At 63.4% G+C, this 25,946-nt stretch overlaps 2 protein-coding genes across 2 annotated transcripts; one reads left to right on the top strand and one right to left on the bottom strand.

Annotated features, from left to right (window-relative positions):
* Positions 1-1,621: 1,621 nt before the first annotated feature.
* Positions 1,622-15,748, bottom strand: FURIN (furin, paired basic amino acid cleaving enzyme). The gene is made up of 16 exons (XM_017836216.1): positions 15,680-15,748; positions 13,509-13,876; positions 9,573-9,671; positions 8,880-8,975; positions 8,205-8,333; positions 7,891-7,967; positions 7,452-7,540; positions 7,072-7,244; positions 6,029-6,241; positions 5,848-5,948; positions 5,615-5,718; positions 5,308-5,425; positions 4,243-4,422; positions 4,016-4,140; positions 3,486-3,602; positions 1,622-3,408 (listed from the first exon to the last, which is right to left on the bottom strand). The coding sequence occupies exons 2-16, from the start codon at positions 13,686-13,688 to the stop codon at positions 2,840-2,842; spliced, it is 2,370 nt and encodes a 789-aa protein (XP_017691705.1). The 5' UTR covers positions 13,689-13,876; positions 15,680-15,748; the 3' UTR covers positions 1,622-2,839.
* Positions 15,749-21,560: 5,812 nt separating this feature from the next.
* MFAP1 (microfibrillar associated protein 1) lies at positions 21,561-25,919 on the top strand. Its single transcript, XM_017836218.1, has 9 exons — positions 21,561-21,713; positions 21,800-22,019; positions 22,629-22,758; positions 23,062-23,249; positions 23,688-23,796; positions 23,867-24,027; positions 24,341-24,500; positions 24,979-25,068; positions 25,195-25,919. The coding sequence occupies exons 1-9, from the start codon at positions 21,635-21,637 to the stop codon at positions 25,375-25,377; spliced, it is 1,320 nt and encodes a 439-aa protein (XP_017691707.1). The 5' UTR covers positions 21,561-21,634; the 3' UTR covers positions 25,378-25,919.
* Positions 25,920-25,946: the final 27 nt, after the last annotated feature.

Below are 25,946 nucleotides of genomic sequence, written 5' to 3'. Positions count from 1 at the left end.
CGTGCAGCTCCAGCTCGTGGGGAGGAACAGGAAACCCGGGGCTGACCATACAGCCATTGCGAGATTTCCTGTGCTTCCTCCCCTCCCTGCCAGTCCCTGCACCCACGGCCAGCACTGGCTCATGGCTGTGCTGCAGCTGGGCAGCTCCCAGCCCCATCGCCCCTCTCAGCTGCTCCCCACCAGGTCCCGGCACCATCAGGATCCAGCCCTGTGTACTCAGGGCTCTACTACCACCGTGGAGCCTCCACTGAGCTCTGATCTGCGAGGGTCCCACCCAGCAAAGCCCCCTCAGCCATGCCTGGTCCTGTCTGACCCACAGCCTTGTCCATGCCTCTGCATCTCCAAGAGGCTGCAGGACGTAGGGGTTCCCCAGGGCTCTGTGCAGTCCCACTGAAGGGTGGCCACCCTGTCACCACCCCCCAGCCTGGCCCACGTGACTGGGGAAGGCCTCAGGACAGAGCACCACCAGTGCCACTGCCAAGTGCCACCACATATCTCCATTGCTGGCACAACCCAGGTCAGCTCCACTCTGCTCAGCCTGGACACTGCCTGGGTGTTTTGGGCTGAGCCCCTCCCTGTGCCCAGCAGGGAGGCCCCAGCTCCAGAAGGGTGTCACGGTCACTTGCAGGACACTGTAAGACCAATTCCACTCTTAGAGGAAGTCAGGGAAAAAGTGTGTCAGGCAGGAGCTTTGCTGACTTGCCTTCCCGGCTGAGCAATGTGGGATGGTCACGCCACGGAGCAGGTCCATGGCAGCCAGGGGCTGCCACGGTGATGCTTCTCCCATCCCCAGCATCCTCCCGGGGGTGCACGGGTTCCCTCCCTGCCTGTGCCACGCTTCCCTGGAAGCCCCGAATGCTGCCCGCCCCCAGCCCGGCCTCGCGCGAAGAGGAAGAGCAGGGTGAGCTGCAGAAGAGGAAGAGCAGGGTGAGCGCGCTGCCGTCCCTGCACGCCGCGGGGAACTCGCTCCCGACCACAGGAAGCCGCTGTGGGCACAGCAAGGCCGAGAGGCTCCACAGAGAGGAGCTGCCTCTGCGAGCAAGCGCTGCCCCGACAGGCCCTCCTGTGGGGGACGGAACCCTGCAGGGAGCTTGGGGAGGCTGAGCTGGGCTGTGTCTGCAGCTTGGCCACGGCACGAGCGGGTCCCACGTCCAGCCTGCCCATCCCTACACCAGGGGCACCGTGCTCCAGCTGCAGGCTGCCGCAAGACACGGGGGCTGCAGCTGATCCCCAGGCTGCAGGGGAGTCTCAGCCTGCACGCTGTGGGAAGAGGTGGAGAAGGCACCCAGACTTTTGAGCCCCCACCCCTCCTCCACCCACCACAGCCAGTTCCCGAATTAGCTGCCTGAGCTGCAGGTCCTCATAAAAAGCTGCTTCCCCTTGCTCAGGTGAGGGACGGTCCCTGCCTGTCCCTACCGCATCCGCTGCCACATATCAGCTCCTGCCCACAGCCAGGGAACGGCAGTCCCTGGCTCAGGGGGGGGGCTCTGCAGGCAGGGCCCAAGGCTCCTCTCCTGCAGCTGCAGCGCAGATCCAGGTGCCCCTGGGGCCTGTGGCCCCCGTGGCCAGGCTGCCACCCTGGTCAGGGCACCCGCAGCACACAGAGAACAGGCAGCGGAGCTGGTTTGCATAGTTCTGAACATTTAATAACTCAGTCTCTCTAGCGTTATATCCACATCCATTAAATTAAAAACAGGCTCAGGAGGCAGCTCCTGGCTGATTAAATTACAAGAAAAAATTACTGTGCACCAAAAAGTTGTTATAGAAAAATAGTCCTGTGGCCCCCAGCCAGCGGCTCCATCCGTGGCTGGCGTGGGTGGGAGCCCGTGCCACGGCCCCAGTGTGTGGCGGCGGACGGCAAAGGGGCTCGCGGCACCAGCCCCCAGCCCGCGGGGAAGGGGCGGCGAGGGAAGGGGCTCCGGGGGGGAGCAGAACGGATTGTCACCAAATGGGGGCAAGGCACATCAGGGGGCTGGGGCTGCAGGGACGCCAGGCACTGCCTGGCACAGGTGGGGTGCAGGCAGAGCTGGGGCAGTGCTGGCACCAGCGCTGCCTGAGGGCAGAACATGAGGGGCTGGGGCAGCCCCCCAGAGCAGGGTCTGTGCGAGGGGTCCCTGCCCAGGCTGTGGGCTGCACCGCAGGCACGAGGGAAGGCGGTGCCTGGCCCCACACTCCCTGGTGCCAGGGCTCTTGCCCACTGCAGGCAGCCATGGTGGGATGGGCAGAGAGTGGGCAAGCAGGCAGCAGCAGCCGAGGCCTGGCCATTATTGCTGTTGGAAGGGCACCGGTGGAGGCGGACAGGTCCAGCCAGGTGGCAGGGAGCCAGGACACAATGGACCAAGCCAGGGCCGCAGCCTGTCATGCCAAGGGTGGCAGGGACAGGGGGACACCGTGCCATGGGCTGTGCTCAGCCCTGGGGGGCAGAGCCACCCCTGCCCCAGCCAGCCCACCCTGAGCCATGGCAATCGAGAGACCCCACATGCTGCCCACCCTGAAGGACTCAAGGGACCCTAAGCAGCAGCTGCCCGCCCAGGGCAGGAGACACAGCTGCCAGCACAGGGGCAGGGGCCCCACAGCCACCAAACACCCCAGCATGTGGCACAGAATCGATGCGGGGCCGGGAGAGATGGTGCAAGACTGGGACAGTGCCGTGCTGGAGATGGTGCCAGCAGGGCCGTGCCAGGCCACCCAGGCTGGGGCAGAGGGACAGTGCCAGTGGGTGGGAGCCCCAGGCTGCTGGAGTGCAGGAAGGGGACAGGGGCAGAGTCTGGGCCCCTCGGCCTCACCTGCCCCGGCCCCGTGGTGCTGGGCAGGGAGGAGGGAGGGGCAGGAGGGCTCATCAAAGGGCACTTTGGTCTCTGATGAAGGCAGTCCTCTCACTGTGGGCCTCATAATCCTCACCGTCCGATTCGGAGGGGCCCTCCTCCTGCCAGATGTCAGAGGGGAGCCCCTTGTAGGAGATGATCCCACTGTCCAGGGCATAGACCTTCACGCCCCGCAGGCTGAAGCCTGACCGTGCCTGCAGCACCAAGAAGATGGTGACAAAGATGACAACAATGAGGACGCAGCTGAGGCTGGCGATGAGGACAGGGAGGTTGACCGGAGAGGGGGCCTCAGCTGGCCCCTCACCATCTGCCAGGGCAGGGGATGCACGGCTGCTCTGTGTCTGGTGGGAGCAGGAGAGGTCCAGGCTGCTGAAGTGGGAGTGCGCAGGGCAGGTGAGGCACTGGTTGGGGCCGGGTCCCACACAGGTGGCGCAGGAGGGGTGGCAGGGCAGGCAGAGGTGGGGCGCGATGGGCTCCACGCTGTTCTCCAAATTGTAGTGCGTGCTCTGGACACCGGGCGCAAAGCCAGGAGGGCAGTGCTTCAGGCAGCTCTTCTGGTGCAGGTAGTACCCCTCCTCACAGACTGCGGGACAGGCAGGGTCAGCGCGGGCTGGCAGTCACCTCGGCCCCCCATCCCCTCCCCACCAGCTCCACACTCACCCACACAGGTCTGGCTGGGGGTGAGGGTCTTGCAGCCACTGCTCTCCAGCTGGTTGGAGAGGCTGGGGGAGTCGGTGGCCGTCCCATACAGCACAAGTGTGAACTTGGTCAGCGTGCCTGCAACGATGCGGGGTGAGGACCACCGAGGTGCCTGCGAGACCACCCATGCTTGGGACAGATGGGGGGGGGCCTCGTAGTGTTCCCCTCCACAGCTGCCAGGGGACAGCAGGGCTGTGTGCACTACCTGGGAAAGTTCCTGATATGGGGCCATGCCTCTGCACAGGGCTGCCCATGGGGCAAGGAGGTCAGGCCAGCTGGCATGGGGTCACCTGCTGCCCAGACCCCACTGCCCCAGAGAGGCTGCATCCCATCTCACATGCCCAAATCCAGCCCCTCCCCAGTCAGGTCACCCAAAACATCAGAGGTGTTATCGGCCACTCAGCTTGGGAGCGAGGGGGCGAAGCTGGGTAACAACACAGTTCCCATCTCAGACTTAGAGGGAGGCAGTGGAGGGGAAGGCTGAGCCCTACCATAGTTGTTGGCGTCACTGGTGTTCTCAATCTCCAGCACCCACTCTCCAGAGGGGTCCTCATCCCACGAGTGTGTTGTCATGAAGGCCCAGTCATTGAAGCCATCGGCCGAGAAGTCGTGGGGCCTGGGTGACGGGGGCAAGAGGTGGGTGCCAACATATCCTAAACTCACCTGTGCCAGCCCGGGTCGGGGGCCAGCCTGGAGCACCCCACAGCCTGGCACCTACCTGGCAGCCAGGAGGGTGGAGCGGGTGCCCATGGGGCTGACCAGGTGGATGGCCAGGTCCCCACGCCGGTTGTAGGACAGTGTCAGCCTGGCCTGCGCGTGCTCCAGACGGCTGATGTAGTTGGCTTTCCCCAGGCAGGCGTCCACCTTCCGCCGTACCTCCAGGCGCTTCCCAATGTCCCTGCCGAGGTGGGGCATGAATGAGGCCAGTCCCAGACCAGGGGGACATGACAGAGTGCCCCAGTCTCTACTCTCCACTGTGGGGCTCTGTGGCTGTCCCAGGGATTAAGCACTGTGTGCCAGGGCAGCTGGACAGGAATCAACCCTGCAGTGGATGGGAGTGGCAGCATCTCCGTGCCATTTCCCGACGGGTGCCGATAGTGCCCCAGCTCCAGGGTATGAGGAGGTCTGTGCTGCCCAGAGCTGCCTCCCCAGCCACCACCCTGTGCCAGCCCTGAATGGGTCCTTTATTCACACATCACAGGCCAGCTACACCCTGCACAGCATGGCCAGGGACGGGACGGGCACAGCCTTCCCCATCCTGCTGCTGGCATACAGCTGTTCTCCCTACCAGCACCGGCTCTGGTGCCAGTGCAGGATGTGCCCACTGCGTCCCCCCTTGGCTTCATCCCCAGGGGGTTAGGGCAGGGACCAGCCCTGGCTCCCTCCATGCCCAGGCGCCCCCAGGGAGCGCCCCAGATGGGCACAAGATTGCACATGTTTGCTGTGGCAGCAGCAGCCAAGCAGGAGTCAAAGGAGCTTCTGTCTGGCCCCTGAAAAGCCCCTCTGTCCAGGGTGACTGGTGCTGGCTGTGCCCCGACTGCAGCGCCCCAGCCTGCCCGCACCCGCCAGCCCAGCCCCACAGCGGGTAGGCTCAGCAGCTGACATCGGTGCAGGACAGCTGGAGGTGCCTTTCCCAGCTCTCCCCAGGCTCTCGCAGGAGGATGCTCTGGGGGTCTCAGCAGCAGCTCAGCCCCTGCTCTGAGCCCAGAGGCTCTCAAGTTCCTGTGTGGGACAAACACCGGGTGATGCCCTGGTGCCTGGTGCCCAGGCTCACCAGCCCTACCTGGGCTCTGCGAGGATGTCGATGACGCACTTCCTCTGAGGTCCCACTGTGGTCCAGTTCTTGGCCAGGCTCACCATGGCCCCAGCATCCAGCAGACCATAGCCGTAGGAGTGGCTGACTGTGGACAAAGAGGGTACACTCCTGAGGGTACTCAGTGGGGGACATTTGCCCAGCCATGCTGCATGCTCACTGGGGCCTCCTGCTTCCTCCACCCGCCAGGGCTGCCAGCGCGCTCTGCCCCAGCACCCCCAGGCTAGTGGTGCATGTTGGAATGGGAGCCCCTGGTCCCTCCCCAGCACCCTGGTACCTTTGCGACCAACACCGTTGGTGACCCAGTCATTGGCATTGAGGTGAGCTGGCTTTGAGGTCTGCACCACCAGGTGCTGCATGTCCCGCCAGGTCAGGTTCTTGCTGCAGGGAGACACAGGGCTCAGGTCAGTGCCAGCTACTGCTGGCCCCATATAGGTCTGTGTCCAGGTGCCACTGCCATGTGGGGCTGGCACAGCCGCCCCTATCCAGTCCCCTCTGTCTTGCCCTTACTTGGCTTCCAGGGCAAGGGCAATGATGCCAGCGGCCAGGGGTGCCGAGGCTGACGTCCCAGTGTGCAACTCGGTGCATTTCTGTCTGAGGTCAGTCGTCACCTGCGAGGAAGAGTGCCGGGCTGGGTGCTGCAGGCCCATCCCACCCCCGGAGCTCCAGGCCTGCAACAGCCCCTACTCACAATCTGCTTCTCGTTCTGGTTGCCGCTGCTGTATGTGGTGGCGAGGGTGGAGGAGCAGGCCTCGCTGTACCAGGGCACGTTGCCGTACTGCGTGGTGCTGCTGATGGACAGTGTGTAGATGCTGTTGGTGTAACCGTCACAGTTGCAGCTGTCGTGCTCACGGCCCCCGTTCCCGGACGCCCAGACGAAGATGGAGCCCAGCCCCCCTCGGCCCTAGCAACAGAGACAGGGTGAGGGCCGGCACCAGCACTGCTGCAGGCAGGAAGCCCCAGGCTGGAGCTGGGGACAAGTGTATGGTGCCAGTCTCAGGGCTCCTGCAGCCTGAGTGGGAAAGACTGAGCAAATGCAGCTCAGGGACACCAGGACACCCTAGTCACAGCCTCGACAGAGGCTCCAGGCTGCCCCAGTGGGTGAGACATCAAGTGGCAGGAGGCCCTGCCAATGTGATGCTTCCAAAAGCCAAAGCCTTTTTCCTCTCGGAAGTCACCCAGGCTGACTCCGCCTCCAAGGGATTGCAGCGCCTGGCAGTGCTGAGGGAGCCCACAGCACAGTCCCAGACAAGGCTCGGCACCCAAACGAGGCAGCTCCCCTTGCAGCAGCCGTGACAGAGCTAGAGCAGCACTGCTTGTGTGTCTCTGTAGGGAATCCCGGGCAGAAGACAACAAAGCTCCCCAGACAGATGACACTGCCAGCACATGGGGATAGTGGGGGAGGACAGGCAGAGGAAGCGAGGGTGAACAGCCGGCACAAAACCAGACAAGAATCAGCAGAGGGCTTGGGAGAGCAGGGAGAGACCATCCCTCACAGGAGCCCTCCCAGTGGGGAGCATAGGGCTGCTTGGAAATGCAGCTGGGAGGAGTCCTGACTCAAAGCCATCACACAGGAAGAACAAGAAAAACCAACAGAACCTGATCCAGGATATGGACTGGTAGACAGTTCATCTCGGGAGGGCCAGGAAAACGACCAGAGCAGGCAGAGAAAGGGAGACTTGGGGGAAGGGGCAGGAGCCAGGCCAGTGGCCCCTGGCAAACCTTCCTGCTCACCTGGCTGACCCCACGGAAGAAAGCCTCCTCTGCCAGCCGGGCCGGGCCATCCACAGTCTTGCCATCATCCTCAGGGCCCCAGCTGGCACTGTAGATGTGGATGTGGTTGGGGTTGAGGCCCAGGGAATGGGCCTCCACAGCATCAGTCACCTCCCCATCCAGCATGCGCACGCCTAGGGCCAGAGAGCAGACGTCACGGGCGACTGGACGGGGCAGGGTGGCCACGGTGCCGCTGGCAAGAGCCCTCCAACCCCTGCTGCCACCTGTGCCACAGGCTGTCACAGGGCTGCTCCAGCCAGCAGTGCTGAGGTCCCCGGCTCAGCTGCTCCAACGTGCCCTCAGCACCTGCGGGGCCCAGCACAGGGTAGGGCAGCACCCACCTCCGATCCTGGCATTGTAGGCCACACCAACACCGCAGATCCCATTGTTTGCCACGGCAGCCACTTCCCCGGCACAGCGTGTGCCATGTCTGCAGCCAAAACAGGACACAGCACGCTCGTAAGGGGCACAAGGAGTACAGGGGTGGGCACTGGCTACAGCCCCAGCAACCCCCACCCATGCTGCCTCCTGTCCCCCCGAACCAAGCGGCCAACAAAGGCTCCTCCACCTGCCCTCCTGCTCCAGAGCCAGGGCACTCAACGGTACGCACCGGCAAAGGGCAAAGGATGCTGCTCATGTTGGAAAGGGAGTCAAGGGGTTCCCCATGGGGCAGAAGTGTGCTGCTAGCCCCACAGCTTCCCGCAGGCCACAGGGGGTGGCACTGGACTGAGTCCCTGCCGCACCTGGGCTCTGCATCCTCGCCACTCCCTCCTGCCTCACCTGTTGTCGTTCATCTGCGTGTAGCGGGGCTGCGGGTCTGGGTCCTGGTCATTGACATCAAAACTCGCCCCTGGGTCCTGGAAGTCAAATTGGGCACTTGGACCCTGTCTACCTGGGCCACCGAGCCCCACCGCCCTTGCTCCAAGACTTCCACAGTCGGTCTGTGCAGGGTGGGCAGGCTCCAGTCCCACCTCCATGTCCCACCACGGCGCACAGCAGCCCTGCCCCTTGCAGACCCAGGGCTGCCCCGTGCAGACACAGCCACCCGGACCGGCTCCTGTAGCACTCCGCCCTGCAGCATCACCCACACTCACATAGTTGGCCTCCAGGTCAGGATGGTTCTTCTCAATGCCATCATCCAGAATGGACACCACAATGCCCTTGCCTGTGTATCCCTGCTCCCAGGCCTGACGCACGTTCAGGTCCCGCTGGTTCGTGTTGTACTGCCAAGAGAAACCCTGGCACTAGGAGCTGCACCCAGCCATGGGGACTGTGGCAGGGGTGTGACCGAAGCCCTCCCAGTGTTCACCCTGCTCTGCTGTGGGTGGGGACGAGGAACCCTGGTGACCCAGGCAAAGGGCTGGGTGCAGCAAGGAAAGCTGCTCTGAAAGCAAGACTCAGCCCCAGACTCTGCTTGGGTCCCACAGACAAGGCCCCCTTTGCAGAGATCAGGCTTGTGCCCAAGTTCCAGGATGCAGACAGGGGCACAGACCCATTCCTGGGCCAGGCAAAGGGCTGCACCACGCTAGTTCAGGCCTGGGCCCTCCCAGCCTCCTGGCAGGGAGCCACAGCTCTGTGAGCAGAGCCTCTTCCCTGAGGTGAACCCTTCACACAGCACCAAGTGGCTGCCTCAGGCCTTCCCCCTTCTCTTTCTCCTCCCCACCAGCCTGGCAGCAGCTGCCTGACAGCAGTTCCTCAGGTGTCGAGTCTACATCCCCAAACTCACACTCACTATTGTGACCACACACCCCTCGTCACCCAGCACTCACCAGGTACCACTGCTGTGGGAACTTGGGGTCCGTGGGCTCCATGAAAACGTCTCGCTTGGTCCTGCGCTTTGCCACCTGCTGCTCCAGCCACTGCACCTGGGGGCAGAGACGGCATGAGGTCCCCCACCGCCCCCTCATGCCAGCAGCTCCCTAGGACCCCACCCTGAGCCCACCTGGAGGGGCTCTCCCTGGGGAGCTCACAGACAGCCCTGGCCTGGCAGAGCATCAGACCTCCCAGAGTTACGGCAGCCCCCAGCCCGGCCCTCCCAGCCCCCTGCCCAGTCGTGCCTTGCACAGGCTGCGCTCCAGCAGAGCGGGACGGTCAGAGCGCTGAGCTCCGCTGAGCTGCGAGCTGCCAAGAGCCACCGTGCCACACACCCTGCAGGGCCTGAGCCGGAGTCCCCCCATACTGCTGCACTGGGATCCAGCACTGCCCTGCAGATCTTGTCCCGTGTACAAGGACACAGAGCTCTCCCAGGAGCAGAGGCTGCCCTGGGCCCTGGGACTGAAGCAGACCACAGGCCAGTGGCACTGGCTCCACCATGCCCCTGCTCTTGCTGGACACAGGCTGGGCTTCCACCAGGGTCTGCCAGGGGATGGTTAAGGCAGCTCAGCCCCATTCTGTGCCCAGTGCTGGCTCACATGCCCGTGTGAAGTGCCCGGGACCAAGGCCAGACCCTCCCCCGCACGTACCTGCGGTTCCCTGGCCAAGCGGCTGTGCCAGGGCTGGTGGGGTGAGAGGGAACGCTTCACCACACCACGGTGCCGAAAGTGGTAATAGTCGCCAAAGATCTGCAACGGAAAAATGCCGTTCATGGGACAGACACGAGAACCTGGTCTCCTCAATTCACCGCCCCCCACACCTGCAATCCTGAGCCCCGGGTCTGTCATGGGCAGGCTGGGCCCCCCACTCCAGAGTGGCAGCTGGTGCTTGTGTCCAGGTACATAGGGCAGCACCTCCTGTGAAAGGCTGTGGCAGGTGGTGACAAGGCAGCTGGGGAGACCCTGGGGCCGCAGAAGTGCAGCCTCCACACACTTCATCCTCCTGTGGGTCCCCACATGGCAGCAAGTCCCAGATTGTCCAAAAAGGCTGCTGCCCTAGCAGGAAGGCCCAAGGCAAGCAGTGGCAGGGAGAGATGGGCCTGTTGAAGCCAGCCTGGGTGAGGCACCAGCCTCAGGAGACAAAGCCACGGTTCCTCTCCCAGCACCAAACAGCTCCCAGTGGAAGAGGGTCCCAGGGGCTCCAAGCCCCTTGCCCTAGGTGGTCCCAGCCAGGGCAGGGTCTCCATCAGCCCCTGCACCCACCTTTGCATGCCTGGACAGGCCACTGGCAGAGGCCTTCTCATCAAGCACCCCACTAGAGCACCCACCCAGTGCTAGTCTCTACATGGGGCACAGCCAGCTCAGTGGGGCAGAGCGGGGGGGGCACACAGGCGTCCAACCACAGCAGGGTCTGACCCCCACTGCCAAGGAGCCAGGCTGTGCTACCCCAGCTCCACTCCCACGCATGCAGGGTCAGCCCAACCTGGTACTCCAGCACAGTGGGGACTGGGGCAGGCTGGGACCCCAGCACAGCCCGGCTGGGGCAGGACAGGACCCCAGCACAACCAGGCTGGGGCAGGAGGCCGTGTCACTGCCCAGAGAATTATTTTTAAACTCCAAACCCTCTCCAGCACTGTCATTTCCATATCCCTTCCCGCACGTCCTGGGGCTGGCGGATGCAGTGGCCCCACCCCAGCCACCCAGAGCCTCCTAGCCCAGCAGCCTGCCTGGACTGTGGAGAAGTGGCTGAGCACCCACCCAGCCCCCTGGGAGCCACGGAGCCCAGGCAGCAGCTGCAGGCAAGATCCGGCTGCCCAGGCTGTGCCAGAGCTGGCAGGGCTGGGCTGCAAGGGCTGCAGGAACATGAGGACACCTTGTCCTTCTTCATCTCAGGCTGCCCCAAAACAGTCTGTTTGTGGCTAACAAATCTCCCCAGCTTATCAGAGCTCTGCAGATGTGCTGCCAGTCTGGACAGCCTGGGCCAAGCAGGGAGGGAAGGTGCACCTGGCTGAGCAGCACCCTTAGCCTCAGGGCAGCAGCTACGGGTTGTGGTCATGCACTTCACCCCAAACTCTGGATCTGTTCCTCTGGCACATCGTGTCCCCCCAGAATAGCCTGGGATGCCTGGCAGTTCAGAAGCCTTGGGAAGGTGCTGAGGTGCAAAGCCTCTGCCATGGGCTGGCAAGGGAATGCAAAGCGCAGGCTGCTTACCCTCCCCCAGCATCCCTCACCCCCTCCAGGGGTACAGACAGAGCCCCAATTGTTCCTGCACACAGATCCTGGCTCTGCCTGGTCATCCGACTGGATTAGGTCTGCACAGACAGTGTGGTGGCAGCCAGGAGCCAGCCAGCCCACACGCTTCCACCCTAATCCCTATAGTCCCTGTCCTCGGCAAGGGCAGAGCCACCCCCCAGCACCGTGTGTCCCTGGTGCCATCTCAGCGCTGCTGCCCAACTTCCTGCCACAACTTGAGGCCACCCCAGCCAGCCTCAGGGCCAGAAGGCTGCCCACACGCCTGCTCACAGCCCTGGGAGAGGGGCAACATGTTGGACCTGAAGCCCACTGGTTTGGGAGACAGGAGCACCCTATCCCAGGCTGGCACTGTCCTGCCAGCACAGCCCAGAGTGGGCACCAGTAGTGCCCTTCCCTGTGTGCCCCTCCTCTGCACAATCCCAGTGGTGCAAACCCCCATGCTTCCACCCCACTGCCACACCCGCTCCCCTCCTCTGACCCCACCTTCCCACCCTGTCCCCTGGGTCATCCTCAAGGCCACTGGCACCAGTCATGGGCCCTGCCACCCCTCTGCCCGAGGTGCCGCTGGCCCCCGCTCTGCAGGCAGCAGTGGAGCCGGGAGTACACCAGGACAGCATGGCTTCAGGGACAGTGTCCAGACGCCAGGCTGAGGCCAGGATCCTCTCAGATAAGGACCCTGGGGGCCTCTCACTGGGGCACTGCCAGAAGCACCCAGTCTCCCCCCTCCCAGCCTGACTGTGCATCCTGTCCCAGCGACATGCACCCCAAGAGCAGCAACCTAGAAATCTCCTGAGGACAGAAAGCCTGGCTCCTTCCAGCCCTTCTCTTCCCACCAGGCCACTATGGCCCCTCCGCGAAGCCCAGGCCAGACAAGCCTTGTCTAGCAGCACAGACACTGGGACAGGCTCCAGAATGGGAGAAAACATGCCCAGACCAGGAGATCCCGCCACAGCCCAGGCTGTCACAGCACGCAGGGCTTTGCCTGCAAGGACGGCCCCACTGCAGCTCCACCAGCTGTGAGGGGCCAGAGAGCCAGGGAGAGGCAGCCTAGGAGAGGCAGCCTCCAGCTACAGCACCATGGTGTGGGGAGAAGGCGAGGGCTGAGCTGGCACAGAGCCTCTATGGCTCACTGGGACAGACCCCAGAGAGGCCTTGGCTCCCAGCTGAGGCACAGGGCCCTGCAGTGGTAAAGACACGGCCACAGAGCCAGTGCCCCTCGGCCCTGGCAGCCAGGCCTGGGACCTAGCACCACAGTGGGACGGGAAGCCCTGCCAGGAGCAGGCTGATGACATGTCAGCCCCATGCACACTCCAAGTGGTCTTGTCAGAGATCCGGTCTGGTGGTACATGCCCTGGGCAACTTTCCCAGTCCCCTCCGCACAGCAGTAGCTCTGGCCTGACAAGTTCTTTCCCCTGAGATCGGCTCTGAGCCACTTCCATGCTGTCAGCACCTGTGTGAGGCCGTGCCACGGCCCCCACAGCACAGACACTCTCAGTGGAGACCAGCCACAATCCCCACAATTCCCTCCTCTGGCACAAGCCCCAGAGGATTCAGGGCTCCCTGTCCCAGGGGCCCTGTGTACCCAGCGCCTGTGCAAGGCTCCTTTCAGACCGCAGGAAAAGGCCCTGCTGACTCCTGCAGTAGCCACCTTTCCACCACCACAGCTCCCAGCAGCTGCTCACAGCAAGGTCCTGACACCGCAGCTACCAATTGTGCAATTTCCTCTGGGATTTCACCCCATGCTTCCTTCCCGGAGAGCCAGCTCAGCCCCAGCACAGCCGCACGAGCTGCCTAGTCCCTGGCTGAGGGCAGGGAAAGCAGAGCATGGCAGGGACCTGCTGACACACCTTCTGCCAAGGCCAGTTTAGGGCCAAGGACATATGGCTCCCGTCAGACCCACTCGGTGAACACCCCAGAGGCACTGCTGCAGCCCTGGCTGAGCCGAGGCCGTGCCATGCTAAGGCAGCTCACACCAGCGGGAACCAGGAACCCTCCCATCCTCCACCAGCACACAGCACTCCCAGTCCAGTTCTTTCATGCTGAGACGGGCTTTTCCTCCATCTCCCTCCAGCAGGGAGTGTGCCATGCCATGTTATGCCACACCATGCCATGAGACCATCCCACTGGCAGGGGGAAGCTCTGGCTCCATCCAGTTAATTGCAGCCCTTGAGTCAAGGCAGGGGAAGCTGGAAGGCTACAGCAAACAGGCACAAACACCATGGCCCTGCTGCCAGAAAGAGCACCCCCAAGCTGGCTCCAGGGCCAAGCTCAGTGCCCATCCAGACCACGGCAGAGGACACTGGTTCCATAGGGAGAGGGAAGTGGAGGACTTACCGGGCCCAGGTTAAGGAATCCATGCTTCCTGGCCAGCCTGTCAGCCTCCTGGGGCCCCGCAGGGACAAGCACAGCCCAAGTGTTGGTGTAAATATGCTGGGCCAGCACCTCCTGAGCCAGGAGAGCAAGGGCAACCACCAGAGTCCAGAGCAGCAGCAGCGAGCAGGGCCTCAGATCCATCAGAGAATCGGGGTTCCTTGAGCTGGGGAGCAGGAGGGTCCCAGGAGTGGTAGGTCCAGTGGCCTCCCAGCGTCAGCACTCTGAGGCGTGCCGGCCTCTATGCCCTGCTGGTTCCCACTCAGCCCAAGCCCTCATGGGGCTGAGCCCACAACAGCACGGGAACAGGCCGTCTGGGACAGCAGCACGATCTGCAGAGAGACAGGGCAGTAGTCAGGCCCAGGGTGCCTCTCCTCAGACCCAGGGAGGGCAGGCTGCATCTTGCTGAGCCATGGCTCTGGCATTGGGCGAGGGGGCCCTGGCACATGGCACCCACTGCCCACTGTGGCACATGGACAACCAAGGAGGCGCCTGGTTCAGCAGGGTGCCCAGCATGCCTGCCTTGGCACTGAGCTGCTGTTTACCTTGCCTGTTGCCCAATGTTTGCTTACAAAGACAGGGAACCAAATGGGAGGGGAGAGGGAACCGAAGGAAGGGAAAGGCAAGGCAAGGGACACTGGTCCTCCTGCCACCACTACACCTGCTTCAACTGGGATAGGAATATCTGGGCACAGAGCTAGGAGTAACTGGGATGGGAGGCCTGCCTCTTCAGTCCCAAGGGGAGACCGTAGATGTCCCCAGGCACTGTGCGAGGAACTCCAGCTAAATTAGAGACTGGAAGGAGGAAAGCCACGGGGAGCCTCTGCTCTCCAGTTAGCAGACCCCAAGCCCACACCTCCACAGACATCGACCAGGCAATGCCTGGCAGCTGTGCCAAGCGCTGCACTGCCTGTCACCAGCAGCAGCTCAGCTCTGCCCTTCCTCTGGAGCACAATATGGTGACACCAGTGTGACTCATCCTCACAACAGGGAGAAAACCAGGACCAGGAGAAGGGGCACGCCGTCACCTCCAGCACAAACCCAGGGATGCCTGGGGATCGCTCACACATGGGAGGGCAAATCTAAGAAGTTAGTGGGGACAGAGTAGGGAGTGGCCCACCCAGCGCCAGGGAGCCCATGACATGACGGTGCCGGAGCGAGCTCCACACATAGAACTCCACAAGGGCTCTGGAATACCTGGTCATGCTTCAGAGACAACAGGAAAGGTGAGAGCTAGCAGTGCCCAGAGAAGCCCCATCCCCCTCCGGCCACAGCGAGCCGGGAGCCTGCGGTGCTGCCAGCGGAGCGAGCTCCTGGCCGCCGCCGGAGACCTCGCCGCAGGCTGCGGCACAGGCAGTGCTGCGACTCCGGCACAGTGAAGCTTCCCCTCAGCCGGCCGCGGGCCGAGCCGCCCCGTCGAGGCACCCGCCGGAGGCTGGAGGGGAGTCCCGCGTGCAGATCGTGCCAGGGCCCACAGCAATTTCCCGTGGGAAAGGCTTCCAGAGCACCTAAGGAAGGGGGAAAGCTACCGCAGGAGGAGAAAGCAAGAAGCACAGACAAGGGAAACTGTCTGCCGTGGCCGATCTCCACACCAGCACCCGGCCCCGGAGCCGGGCAGCCTGCCCCACCTCGCTGGTCGCGGCGCCAGCAGCCACCCCGCTCCGGCGGCGACCGCTCCACGTGGGGACAACCCTGCCCCGGGAAAAGAGCCTGGACCCCGGGAGGCCTCCACGCCGGCCCCGGCGTCTGCGAACCGCCTGGCGCGGGGACAGCCAGCCCGGGCCCGCACCGGCGGGGCGGCTCCAGCGGCGGAGCCCCGGGCGGCGGCGGCCGTGTCGGGGCCGCGGGCGCCGTGGGACGCGGCCTGGTTCCTCCTCGGCCTTCCGCAGCGGCGGCTCTGGCCGCCCCCGCCGCAGCCCCCCCGGCCCCTCGCTCGCTCCCCGGTGCCGCCGGGCAGACGGACGCGGCTCCGCGGGGCCCGCACGTCCCCGCCGACAGCGCCCCGAGCCCGGGCCTGCCCGCGCCGGCCCCGCTGCCGCCGTCCGGGTCCCGCCCGGCAGGGCCGCCCCAGCTGTCAAAATGCGAGGACCAGCGGGTCGAGCCGTCCCCGGCCGGCGCCGGTCCCGCGCCCTTACCGCGCGGCCTGCCCGCTTCGCTCCGTCTCGTCCCGCCGGCGGCCGGGCCCGTCTGTCGGCGGCGCCGCGTCACGCCGCGGGGCGCCCGGAGCGCCCGCCCCGGAGCCCGGCCCGGCCCAGGCAGGGGCGGCCGGGGCGGCCGGCGGGGCCGCTTGTTTACGCCGCGCAGCTGTCAGCGCCGCCCGGCCCCGCCCCGACGGCCGAGCCACCGGCCCCGCGCGGCTCCCTCGGCCCGGCCCGGCCCGGCCCGGCCGCCGCTCCGCCGGGCGCCGCCGGATGCCGTCACCGCCGCCCGCCCCGCCCGCCCCCTCGCCGCAGCGCTGGGCCCGCCACGGACCCCCGGCACCCCCTCCGAGCTCCCCACCCGCGGCACCGCCAGAACCGGAGCCGCTCCCCCCCGCCAGCACCGGGCACGGCCCGGGGCTCAGCGCAGCCACTCCTCGTGGGCCTGCCCGTGCCCACCCGGGGGGTACCTGTGCCAACCGAAGCAGGAGACCTGGATCTGCCCCGTGAGAGCCGTGACCCCCATATGGGCTCCCGGCGCTGACCAGGGGTACAAGGGCACCTGCAGCAAAGGGCACACAGAAGACGCCCCCGTCTCCCGCCTGGTGCAGCAGGTGGTGGGTTGTGCTTCAACATGGGGCTGGTGAGACATGAGGTCAGTCAGACGAGCCTGTTTCAGCCCTGGCAGCCCCTGGAGAAGAGAGCTCCCCAGCCAGGCTATGGGAATAACACCAGCCTTCCCATGAGGTCCGTACCATGGGGCTGTGGCCCCAGGTCAGTGTGCAGCAGCCTGAGAGAGAAACTGTCTGGAAAGCAGCAACACAAGGAAAATCCATTAGCCCTGTTTCAGAAGAGAGACTTCCACCAAGGAGAAAAGGTGAGAAGTGAAAGGACTTCAGTCATTTGTAAAAACAATCCACTGTGTCACAAGCAACACAAAAGCAGCGGAACCCAAACTGACCTGAACCCAAACCTGAATCCTCCGCACCTGCAATGGCTCTGGCAGCCCCAAGCAGGAGCAGGTCCTAGTGCTCCTTACAGAGGAAAGGAAGTCACTCGGATATCATGATCGAGATCGTGAAGCATTAGCAATCGCACAGGAAACAGTCACCTTGGTAACTGAAATGCTGAGAACAGCCCAGAAAATCTGGCACAGGGCAGGTTTCTGTGCTAACTGGGTTGGTTCTGCAGGGACTCAGGCTGGGCAGACCCCAGCATCCAGCCCAAAGAGCTGCACCAGGAACCACCGGCCACAGGGGCTGTGGTACCCCAGGCCCACCCTCAGGGCCACGGTCCTGCTGGGGGGCCTGGCACACCGTGGACAGGCAGCACTCACCCCAACACCACCTCAGCGTGCTTGGAAGTCGTTCCTGCAGCCGTCCAGCCCAGGCCAGCCCTTGGTTGCACAGCAGAGCTGGCCATGCCCCACGGAGTTATATAGAGGATATGTGGATGGGGGCAGGCCCAGTGGTGGGAGGTGGGCTGGTAGGCAGGCTGCCTGCCCCACCCACGCACCTTATCTTCCGATGCCTCCTTTGGGCACCGGCAGCTATGCCAGGGCAGGTGAGGCGCCACTGCACCTGGCCCTGTGACATATGGTGCTGGGGAGAGGAGCTGACAAAGGGCCCTTGTCACCATGGGCTTACCGCGGTGCCGTGGGGCAGACAGGCAGGAAGCACTGCACTCTTACATAAACCGCTGGCCTGGGACCTGCGCTGACCCTGCTGCCCTGCCAAAGACAACGCCTGGCCTGAAGAGCACCTGGCTGTGGGTGGCACAGTGCCACGGGCAGGGAAGGGACATGCTGTCCCAGCAGCCCCCCGGAGCACAGCTGCAGATGGAGCAGAGACAAGGGCCACCAGCATGGATCTGGGCGGCTGCTGTGCCCCCCTCACCTCACAGGACCGCCTGGCAGGACCTCTCTGCCCCCAGCCGTGGTGCAGCAAGGGGGTGAAGCAGTTACTGCAGCCATGTTAGCCAGGACCATGAACCCCTCCTCTCAAACTTGGCGCCATGGCTCAGAGGCACCAGCACACCCCAGGAGACAGCAGGAGCAGCTGCTCCATGCAGCAGTGTACCAGCAAAACTGCAGCCCTATTGCGAGCCAGCCGCACTGTCCCATCTCGCAAGGTCTGCCCTGCCAGGATCCCCTGGGGCCCACACTACAGGCACAGGGGCCAAACTTCTCGCTGGGGCTGGGAGAGACCCCCCCCCGGTACTGAGCACACTCTGCGGTGTGGCCCAGCTGCACACACAATCAATAGAAACCCACTTTCATGGAAAAATCAGGTCAATTTTTGGCTTTCAGGTTGCAGAGACTGAACAAACCCAACAGTGATGCAACTGCCCATCTGCCTGAGGTCTGTGGGAGGCAGAGCAACACAGGGCTGCACCCCTGCCTGCAGGCACAACAGCCCGGGGGACCCCCAGGACTGCAGGCGGAAGCAGCCAGTGAGTGGGGACCAGCAGAGGAAGGGCAGAGGACCCACACAAACAACAGAGAAAATGAAGTAACAGGCAGCAACGGCAGGCAGAAACATCCGGAGGGACAGAATCAATACCTGAATGTTTACCTAGCACAGAGCAACCTGCTCTGCCTCCCCCCGTCCTGTGCCAGCACAGGGCAAGCCCACAGCCCCTCTGCTGTGCTGTTCAGCCCCTTCCCTGCACCCGCCCTCACCCTCTCCCAAAGCTGAGGCTGCAGTCCCTTTCCCTGGAGCCTCTCCAACCCCTCTCCTCCCTTCCCCCCGGATGCTACCAGCCTGAGACTGCTGTGGCCCTGCCAGGAGCTGTGCTCCGCAGGGTCCTGCTGGCTCCAGCGGCTCTATTCCTCTCCAGCTCCCAGACACAACATCTCACTGTGGCCGCATGCAGGGACTCGGGCCCAGCCTGAACACTCTGACCTTGTCCTGCGGTACAGCCTCAGACACAAACTGAGTGGCTTGGGGGAGTTCTGTAACTTTATCTGCCTCTGGCTTTGTCAGCAGAAGCTGTAACGCTGGCAACGTATAGACTTACCCCAGCTCTGCCCCTGCTTTGGGCTGTGGTACGTGAACTACCATCACCTATCCCATGACAGCACCCTGCCATCACCTGCCATGCAGGTGCGGGGACACCTTTCTGCAGCCCAAGCACCATAAGGTGCTTGTGGCACTCAGGGTGCTCCACACAAGTGACACATATAGGAACACAAGTACACGTGTGCAGGGAACACCAGGCTGGGAACCCACCTATGGCCCAGCAGCAGGAGCCCTGTGTACCCATGGGCTTCAGTGGGCTGGGAAGGGGGTGCTCACAGACATGGACAGACAAACCCAGCCCAAAGCCCGGCAGGCACAGCTGGCACAGCACTGCAAGGCAGACTGGCCCATATTCCAGGCTCACTCATGCCAGCAGCTGCCAGCCTCCCGCAGCCTCACACCACTGTGGGAAGGGGGGGGCTCAGCCCTACTAAGTGCCCCCCACCTCTGCCACAGCCTGGCTGCCGACAGCCAAGCGCTTCAGGGCTGACACGTCAGCAGCCACTGTGCTGGGGAAAGGGGACATGGGGCAAAGACACATCATAGCCAAGGGTGGCTTCTTGCCACAGCCTCCAGTGCCGGCGGTCACAGAACCAAGCCAGGCTTAAAGATATTTCCCTGTTTGCCCAGGTCTTTACTTTTGCCTCACCTGAATGGGACAGTACGTGCTTTGTGTGCAGTCCCCAAACTTCCCCTTAGCTGCTGTGGCCAATTGTTTTTCTGAGCGCTGTTGGAGCTCCCTCCTTGCCCCCTGGCACAGGACTCATCAGGTGGGAACACACTGTGACAGTCCTCAACATTAACTTCTCATCAGATGACCAAACACAGAGTGGGAGTTCCAGTTGTCATCTGAGTGCAAAGGCCAGAAGCACACAGGTCTGCTCTTGCTCATTCCTGGTGGAGGCTAGGGAGAACCTTCAGGTGCTGTAGGATTATAAAGCCATCAATGCCTCAGTTGCTCAGGCAAACCACCAGCTTCAGGGCATGAAGGGAGCCCCCCACACCCCATCTGGTGCAGGGACACACTAAAGCAGGGGAGCCCTGGAGAAAGCCCCCAGCTCTGCCTGCGGCAGGAATGGGACAGGGAGACCCTTCCCCAGCACCACAGCAGGGACTGAGCAGGAATGGCTGCTGGGTGTAGCCAGCTGGCATTGCAAGGGGCTGGGCCCACCTGCCCCCGTGCCTGGGGGCAGCCACCCCTGCCTGCAGCCCTGCCGGATCATGGTCACCCGACTGGATCTGCCCAGCCCCAGCACTTCTGTGGGCCAGGGAAAGTGCCCCAGGAGGGAGCCGGCCTCAGGACCTCTGCAGCCACTGCTGGGACTCTCCATCCCAGTGGAACTGGGCCCAGACTGGGATGGTACTGCTGCCAATTGGGTCTGCTCTCCCCAAGACAGGCTCCACAAAATCATTCCAGAGGGACATCTCCCAGTCCAGACCAAGGACACTTTTCCTGCACTCCCTTATGGATTGTGCTCCAGTGCTGACCCACCAACTGGAAAACACGTGCATTGGGCCTTCCTCACTGCCAGGGCTGGCCTCGCCCCACACAGCCTCCGCTGCACGGGCACAAGGGCACCTGCTCCAGCACTGACAGGGCAGGCACCCGGCAGTGCAGAGTTAAGCACGGCTCTGCTTCCCAAATTCCCCTGCCAGCAAGCAGATTTCATGGAAGATAAAAACTCATTCTTAAAACCTCTTCCTTTCTTCAGCAGAAGGTAGCAGGCAGAGGGTGGCAGATGTGGCTGCGGTGGCTTGTGCTGTAGTTTTACCCAACTTAGAAGTCGTTATCTTCTGCACAGGATGTGAGGCATCCTGCGTCAGCCAATCGCTCTGGCGCTGTGAAACTTCGAGCCCCACGGAAGCTGAGACATGCTGACACGGGCAGCCCCCGGCTGCTTATGGAAAACCCCGCATGGCTTTCTCGAAGTGGCCGTGGCCCTGACCCTTCTCCACACATACATCACTGCACCGATGCCACCAGGAATCCCAGGGGCTCCCCCAGCATCGCTCTGCGGCACGGCGAAGGGTCCTGCTGCACCGGCAGCAGCCCTACCCCAAGCGCTGGCGTCCCCGGGGGCTGCGGGGGGACACACGGCTGGCCCGGGGCCACTGGTCCTTGCTGCCCAGGGTGTGGGGGCCCAGGCGGCAGCGCTGGGACTCGGCGGGGCTGTCTGGCAGCGGGCAGAGCAGTAGGGCTGGGGCCAGGGCTGGCTCTGGTTGTCGGGGCCAGAGCGGGAGGGACTGGGCAGCTTCAACAGTAGCCACGACCACCCAGCCCCAGCCCTGCCCCGAGCAGCCGCCCTGGCGGCGGGCACAGCACAGACCCACGGGCCCCGCTGTGCACTGAGCGAGCAGCGGTTTTTCCAGGCTGTGCCGGGGGAATTCAGTACAGGAATGCGCCAGCTGCAGGACGTGTCCCACAGCCCAGCAAGTTACGGAGCCCCCGAACCCTCGGTGTTCCAACAGCGGCCGCTCAGACCCAGCCCCGCACGGAACGCGCCCTCCCCGAGCGGGGGGAGGCAACCGAGCCGGCCGGGGCTGCAGCCGGAGCCCCGCGGCGCTCAGACACGGCCGGAGGCGCCAGAGCCCCGTCCCGGGGATACCCCGCGTTGCCCCGCCGTGCGGTGGCCCCTCGGCCGGCGCCTCGCCCTGACGCCCCAGTGGATGGCAGAAAATCTGCAGCGTGCGGGAGGGAACCTCCCCCGACCGAAGGCGGGACCCAGAGCGACCAAGGGCTCCCCCTGCCACCCCGCCCCGGGGCCAGCGGCTCGGCCCGGCCCGGCCCGGCAGTGACGCCACACTGAGCGTCACTTCCGGCTCCCGACGCGGCCCCGACTCCGGTTCCGGCGAAAGCGGCCGCGGTTCCGGTTCCGGCGTTGTCAGCGCCGCAGCTCGGACCCCGCTCGGCCGGGCCCCTGCCGCCGCCACCATGGCGGTCCCCAGCGCTCTCATGAAGCAGCCGCCGATCCAGTCCACGGCGGGCGCCGTGCCCGTCCGCAACGAGAAGGGTGAGCGGGGGCCCGGGGGGCACGGGGAGGGGCAGTGCCGGGGGGGCGCGGGGCCGGGACCCTCGGTGACGGCCCGGCGCTCGCAGGCGAGCTGTCCATGGAGAAGGTAAAGGTGAAGCGGTACGTGTCGGGCAAGCGGCCCGACTATGCGCCCATGGAGTCGTCGGAGGAGGAAGACGAGGAGTTCCAGTTCATCAAGAAGGCGAAGGAGCAGGAGGTGGAGCCCGAGGAGCAGGAGGAGGAACTGGCCAACGACCCTCGGCTCCGGCGCCTCCAGAACCGCATCGCAGAGGACGTGGAGGAGCGGTGAGTGATGGGTGAGGCAGGAGATGAGCTCCCTTTGCCTGGCAGGGGCTGGGGAGCCTGCACTTTTCTGCGGCACTGCAGGGAAGAACTGCACCGGGCAGGAGCTGGGAGCATTGTCCGGGCAGTGCAGGAGAGTCCGTGACTCTTCTCACATCCATGTTGCACTCTCCCTGGGGCTCCTTTCCAACCAGGACCCAGCCAGGCAAAGCCCCACATCCAGGTGCACTTGAGGGGGTGGTGGCAAAAGCAGGCTCCAAAATAGATATTGGTGCAGTGTGCTGAGGCTCGAGGCAGTGGGGAGGGATAGTGTCATGTGAAGTGTGCTCTGGGGAGGGAGCACCAGGTGCTGCTTGCTTCCTGTGGAGCTGCTGCTGGTTTTGTTTCCAGTAACAGGGAGGCTCCCAATTGAGAACTCCATTCCTACTCGAAGCATGGACAGCGAGGAGCTGCCTGTGCCCAGCCACTGCAGCCTCTTGGGAGAGCACGTCTCAGTTCTGCCCACACCTGGCAGTGCCAGTGCTTACCTTGCCAGGAGCGATTCCTGAACAGTCACCTTCCCGTAGCCTCTTTACATTACGAGTGCCATGGGTTAATTGGGGCCTGTTGCAGGCTTGCGAGACACCGCAAAATTGTGGAACCTGAAGTGGTTGGAGAAAGTGATTCGGAGGTGGAGGGGGAAGCATGGCGGCTGGAGCGGGAGGACACCAGTGAAGAGGAGGAGGAGGAGATCGATGATGAGGTGCGCTTGCAGAGCTGGAGAATGGGCCTAGGGAAACTGGAATGGCACAGGCTGGAACTGCCCTTTGCACAGATATGTGGGTTTTCTGATGGAGCTGGACAAGTGTTACACCTGGCCATGACTTACCTGGTGGGTGACCATCCTCTTGCTTGGGACTGGACACTCAGAGAGGCCACCCTGCATCTGGAGGGGTGGGTGTATCTTCTCAAAGTCAACACTCCAAACATCACGCGTGTTTTACAGAGGAGAGAGGGAAGTGGTAGCGGGGCTGGTCTCTGACTGCTCTGTGCTGTTCCCCATTAGGAGATCGAGCGTCGACGTGGGATGATGCGTCAGCGAGCGCAGGAGAGGAAAACAGAGGAGATGGAAGTGATGGAGTTGGAAGATGAGGGTCGGTCTGGAGAAGAATCTGAGTCAGAGTCCGAGTATGAGGAGTACACGGACAGCGAGGATGAAATGGAGCCACGTCTCAAACCTGTCTTCATACGCAAGTAGGTGACACGGTTGCACGGGCCGGCCCTGGCAGGGACTCGGGAGTGACAAGCTCGGGGCTGAGCAGACCCCACTGCCGTGGTCCCTTCCTCGCCATGGGGCAGCCGTTTGCCTCCCCCAGGTGGGATGGTCACAGCCTGGCAGGGCATAGCTGAGGAGCGAGAGGCGATCCCTGTACCCACAGCCCCTCATTGGCTGTGTTGTGTCACTGCGGGATCACGCTGTGGAGTCTGAGCGGAGCCCTTGGGTGAGGGCTGTACAGTGGCAAAGGGATGTGGTAGCCCCGAGAAAGGGGAGAGGCCCAGGGCTCGGCCTGTGCTTGCAGAGGGCAAAGGCTGAAAGCGGCCTCGGTGCGGCCGTGGTGCAGGAGGGGATGGAGTCAGCAGGGGGCCAGGCAGCTGCGGTAGGGCTGAAGGCTGTTGTGGTCCTGCTCTCAGGAAGGACCGGATCACAGTTCAGGAGCGAGAAGCGGAAGCCCTGAAGCAGAAAGAGCTGGAGCAGGAAGCAAAGAGGATGGCAGAGGAGAGGCGCAAGTACACACTCAAGGTACGGAGGGTTGGGCTGGGGGCTGCGGGGGGCAATCACTGCAGCAAGTTTAGCTTGGACCTCGCTCCAGATCGTAGAAGAGGAAGCAAAGAAGGAGCTGGAAGAGAACAAACGCTCGCTGGCAGCACTGGATGCGCTTGATACAGATGATGAGAATGATGAGGAAGAGTATGAGGCCTGGAAGGTCCGTGAGCTGAAGCGCATCAAACGGGACCGTGAGGAACGAGAAGCGTAAGTATTGTCTGTGTAGACACAAGGCTTAGAGCCCACAGGCTCCTCTAAAGAAAAAGCACCTTTTCCTCAGGCTGCCCTTTGGCAGCAGGGTCCCAGCTGGACCAAGTGCCCAGAGCCCTTCCTGCTTGGTCTCCCCCGTCCCTCTAGTCCCACTAATCCCTCTAGTCCCACTAATCCGTCGTACTTGCCCTCAGGGCACCTTTGCTCCCTGACAGTAAATGTGTAACCTCTTGGGTGGTAGCTGGTGACAGCTGCTGTCCTGGGAGCTGCCCTGGGGATGCGGGATCTCAGCGGCTTCTCTCTCACCCAGCATGGAGAAGGAAAAGGCGGAGATCGAGCGCATGCGGAACCTGACAGAGGAGGAGCGCCGAGCTGAGCTCCGGGCCAACGGCAAAGTCATCACCAACAAGGCAGTGAAGGGCAAATACAAGTTCCTGCAGAAGTACTACCACCGTGGCGCCTTCTTCATGGTGAGTATGCCAAGGGCTGGGCATGACCACAGGGGCTGTGCCAGACCCCAGGGCCACCTTTTTGCTCTGGGGAGCCTCCCCTATCCTGCAGTGCTCTGGGGCTGAGGTTGCCCTGGGACAAGAGCCAGCCCTCAGAGGCATCATGGGGCTGAAGCTGACTCAGCATGACCTCACCAGCCCCGTCAGGTTGAGGGTTCCCAGCTGAGATGAAGTCAAAGCTGCAGAGCTGTCCCTGTGCTGCTGTCTGGGCCACAGACCCAGCCAGAACCAAGCTAGCTCCATTTGGGCTATGACCTGCGCGTTGGAGAAGTGGCCTGGGGGACAACGCTCACATCCCCCCCTCCAGCAGTAGTTAATAGGGCTGCAAGTACTATGGCAGCCCTGGCAGAGCAGCGATACAAGCTGTGGGCAGCTCCTCCACTTCTGCTGGTGCTGGCCGGAACCTTTGAGGCTGAGCAGACATGTCCTTTTTCTGCAGGATGAGGACGAGGAGGTGTACAAGAGGGACTTCAGTGCCCCGACCCTCGAGGATCACTTCAACAAGACCATCCTGCCCAAAGTCATGCAGGTGGGTGCATTGGCAGAGGGTGCCCAGCCCACGTGCCAGGCCAAAGGGTGGGGGTTCTGGGCAGGGGGGAAGCAGCGGGTCCTGCAGCCACCCTGAGCAGCTGCTCACGAGCTCTCTGCTCCCCAGGTCAAGAACTTTGGGCGCTCAGGGCGGACCAAGTACACGCACTTGGTGGACCAGGACACCACCTCCTTTGACTCTGCCTGGGGCCAGGAGAGTGCACAGAACACCAAGTTCTTTAAGCAGAAGGCAGCAGGCGTGCGGGATGTCTTTGAGAGACCCTCAGCCAAGAAGCGAAAAACCACCTAAGGGCACGGGCAGGAGGGTCTGGCGTGGCTGATGCTGGCAGGAGGGCACTGCCCTGCCAGCTGTCGGAGCCTGGGCAGGGACAGAAGGGACTCGTGCTCGGACTCCTGTGGTGACAAGCTCTTCTTCTGCCCGTGCTGTGCCTGCCCTGATGTGGTGTCCCGCTCCCGGTGCTGCATAGACCAGGTGGGCTCCTTGCCTGTGCACTGTAGAGGACAATGGTCTGTGATGCTGGCCAGGCCAGGCCTGTGGACAGACCATGTCCCACCAGCTGCCAGTCTGTAGCCTCAGCAGCGCCCAGCAGGGCGTCCAGGAGTGCAGCAGTACCCCTAGATCCAACACACCCACTTCTGGAGAAACGAGAGGACTTTTGTACCCATCTGTTCCACAACACCTCCCCTTTTCTTGTACTGTCCCTGGTGTCAGTCTGGGCCCTGTTTTGGGGTGGGCAGCGGTGACCCTGTCTCCTTACCCTATTCCTGCAAGGTTTGGCTTTTCTACCTGTCTGGGGTGGGGGGGTTTGATTAAAGATGATTTTTCTTACACGCTCTGGCCCTATTGTTCTTACAGAC

Source organism: Lepidothrix coronata, unplaced genomic scaffold (assembly GCF_001604755.1).
Source record: "Lepidothrix coronata isolate B3197 unplaced genomic scaffold, Lepidothrix_coronata-1.0 Scaffold272, whole genome shotgun sequence".
Classification (NCBI taxonomy): domain Eukaryota; kingdom Metazoa; phylum Chordata; class Aves; order Passeriformes; family Pipridae; genus Lepidothrix; species Lepidothrix coronata.
This window is presented reverse-complemented; position numbering and strand designations above follow the sequence as displayed.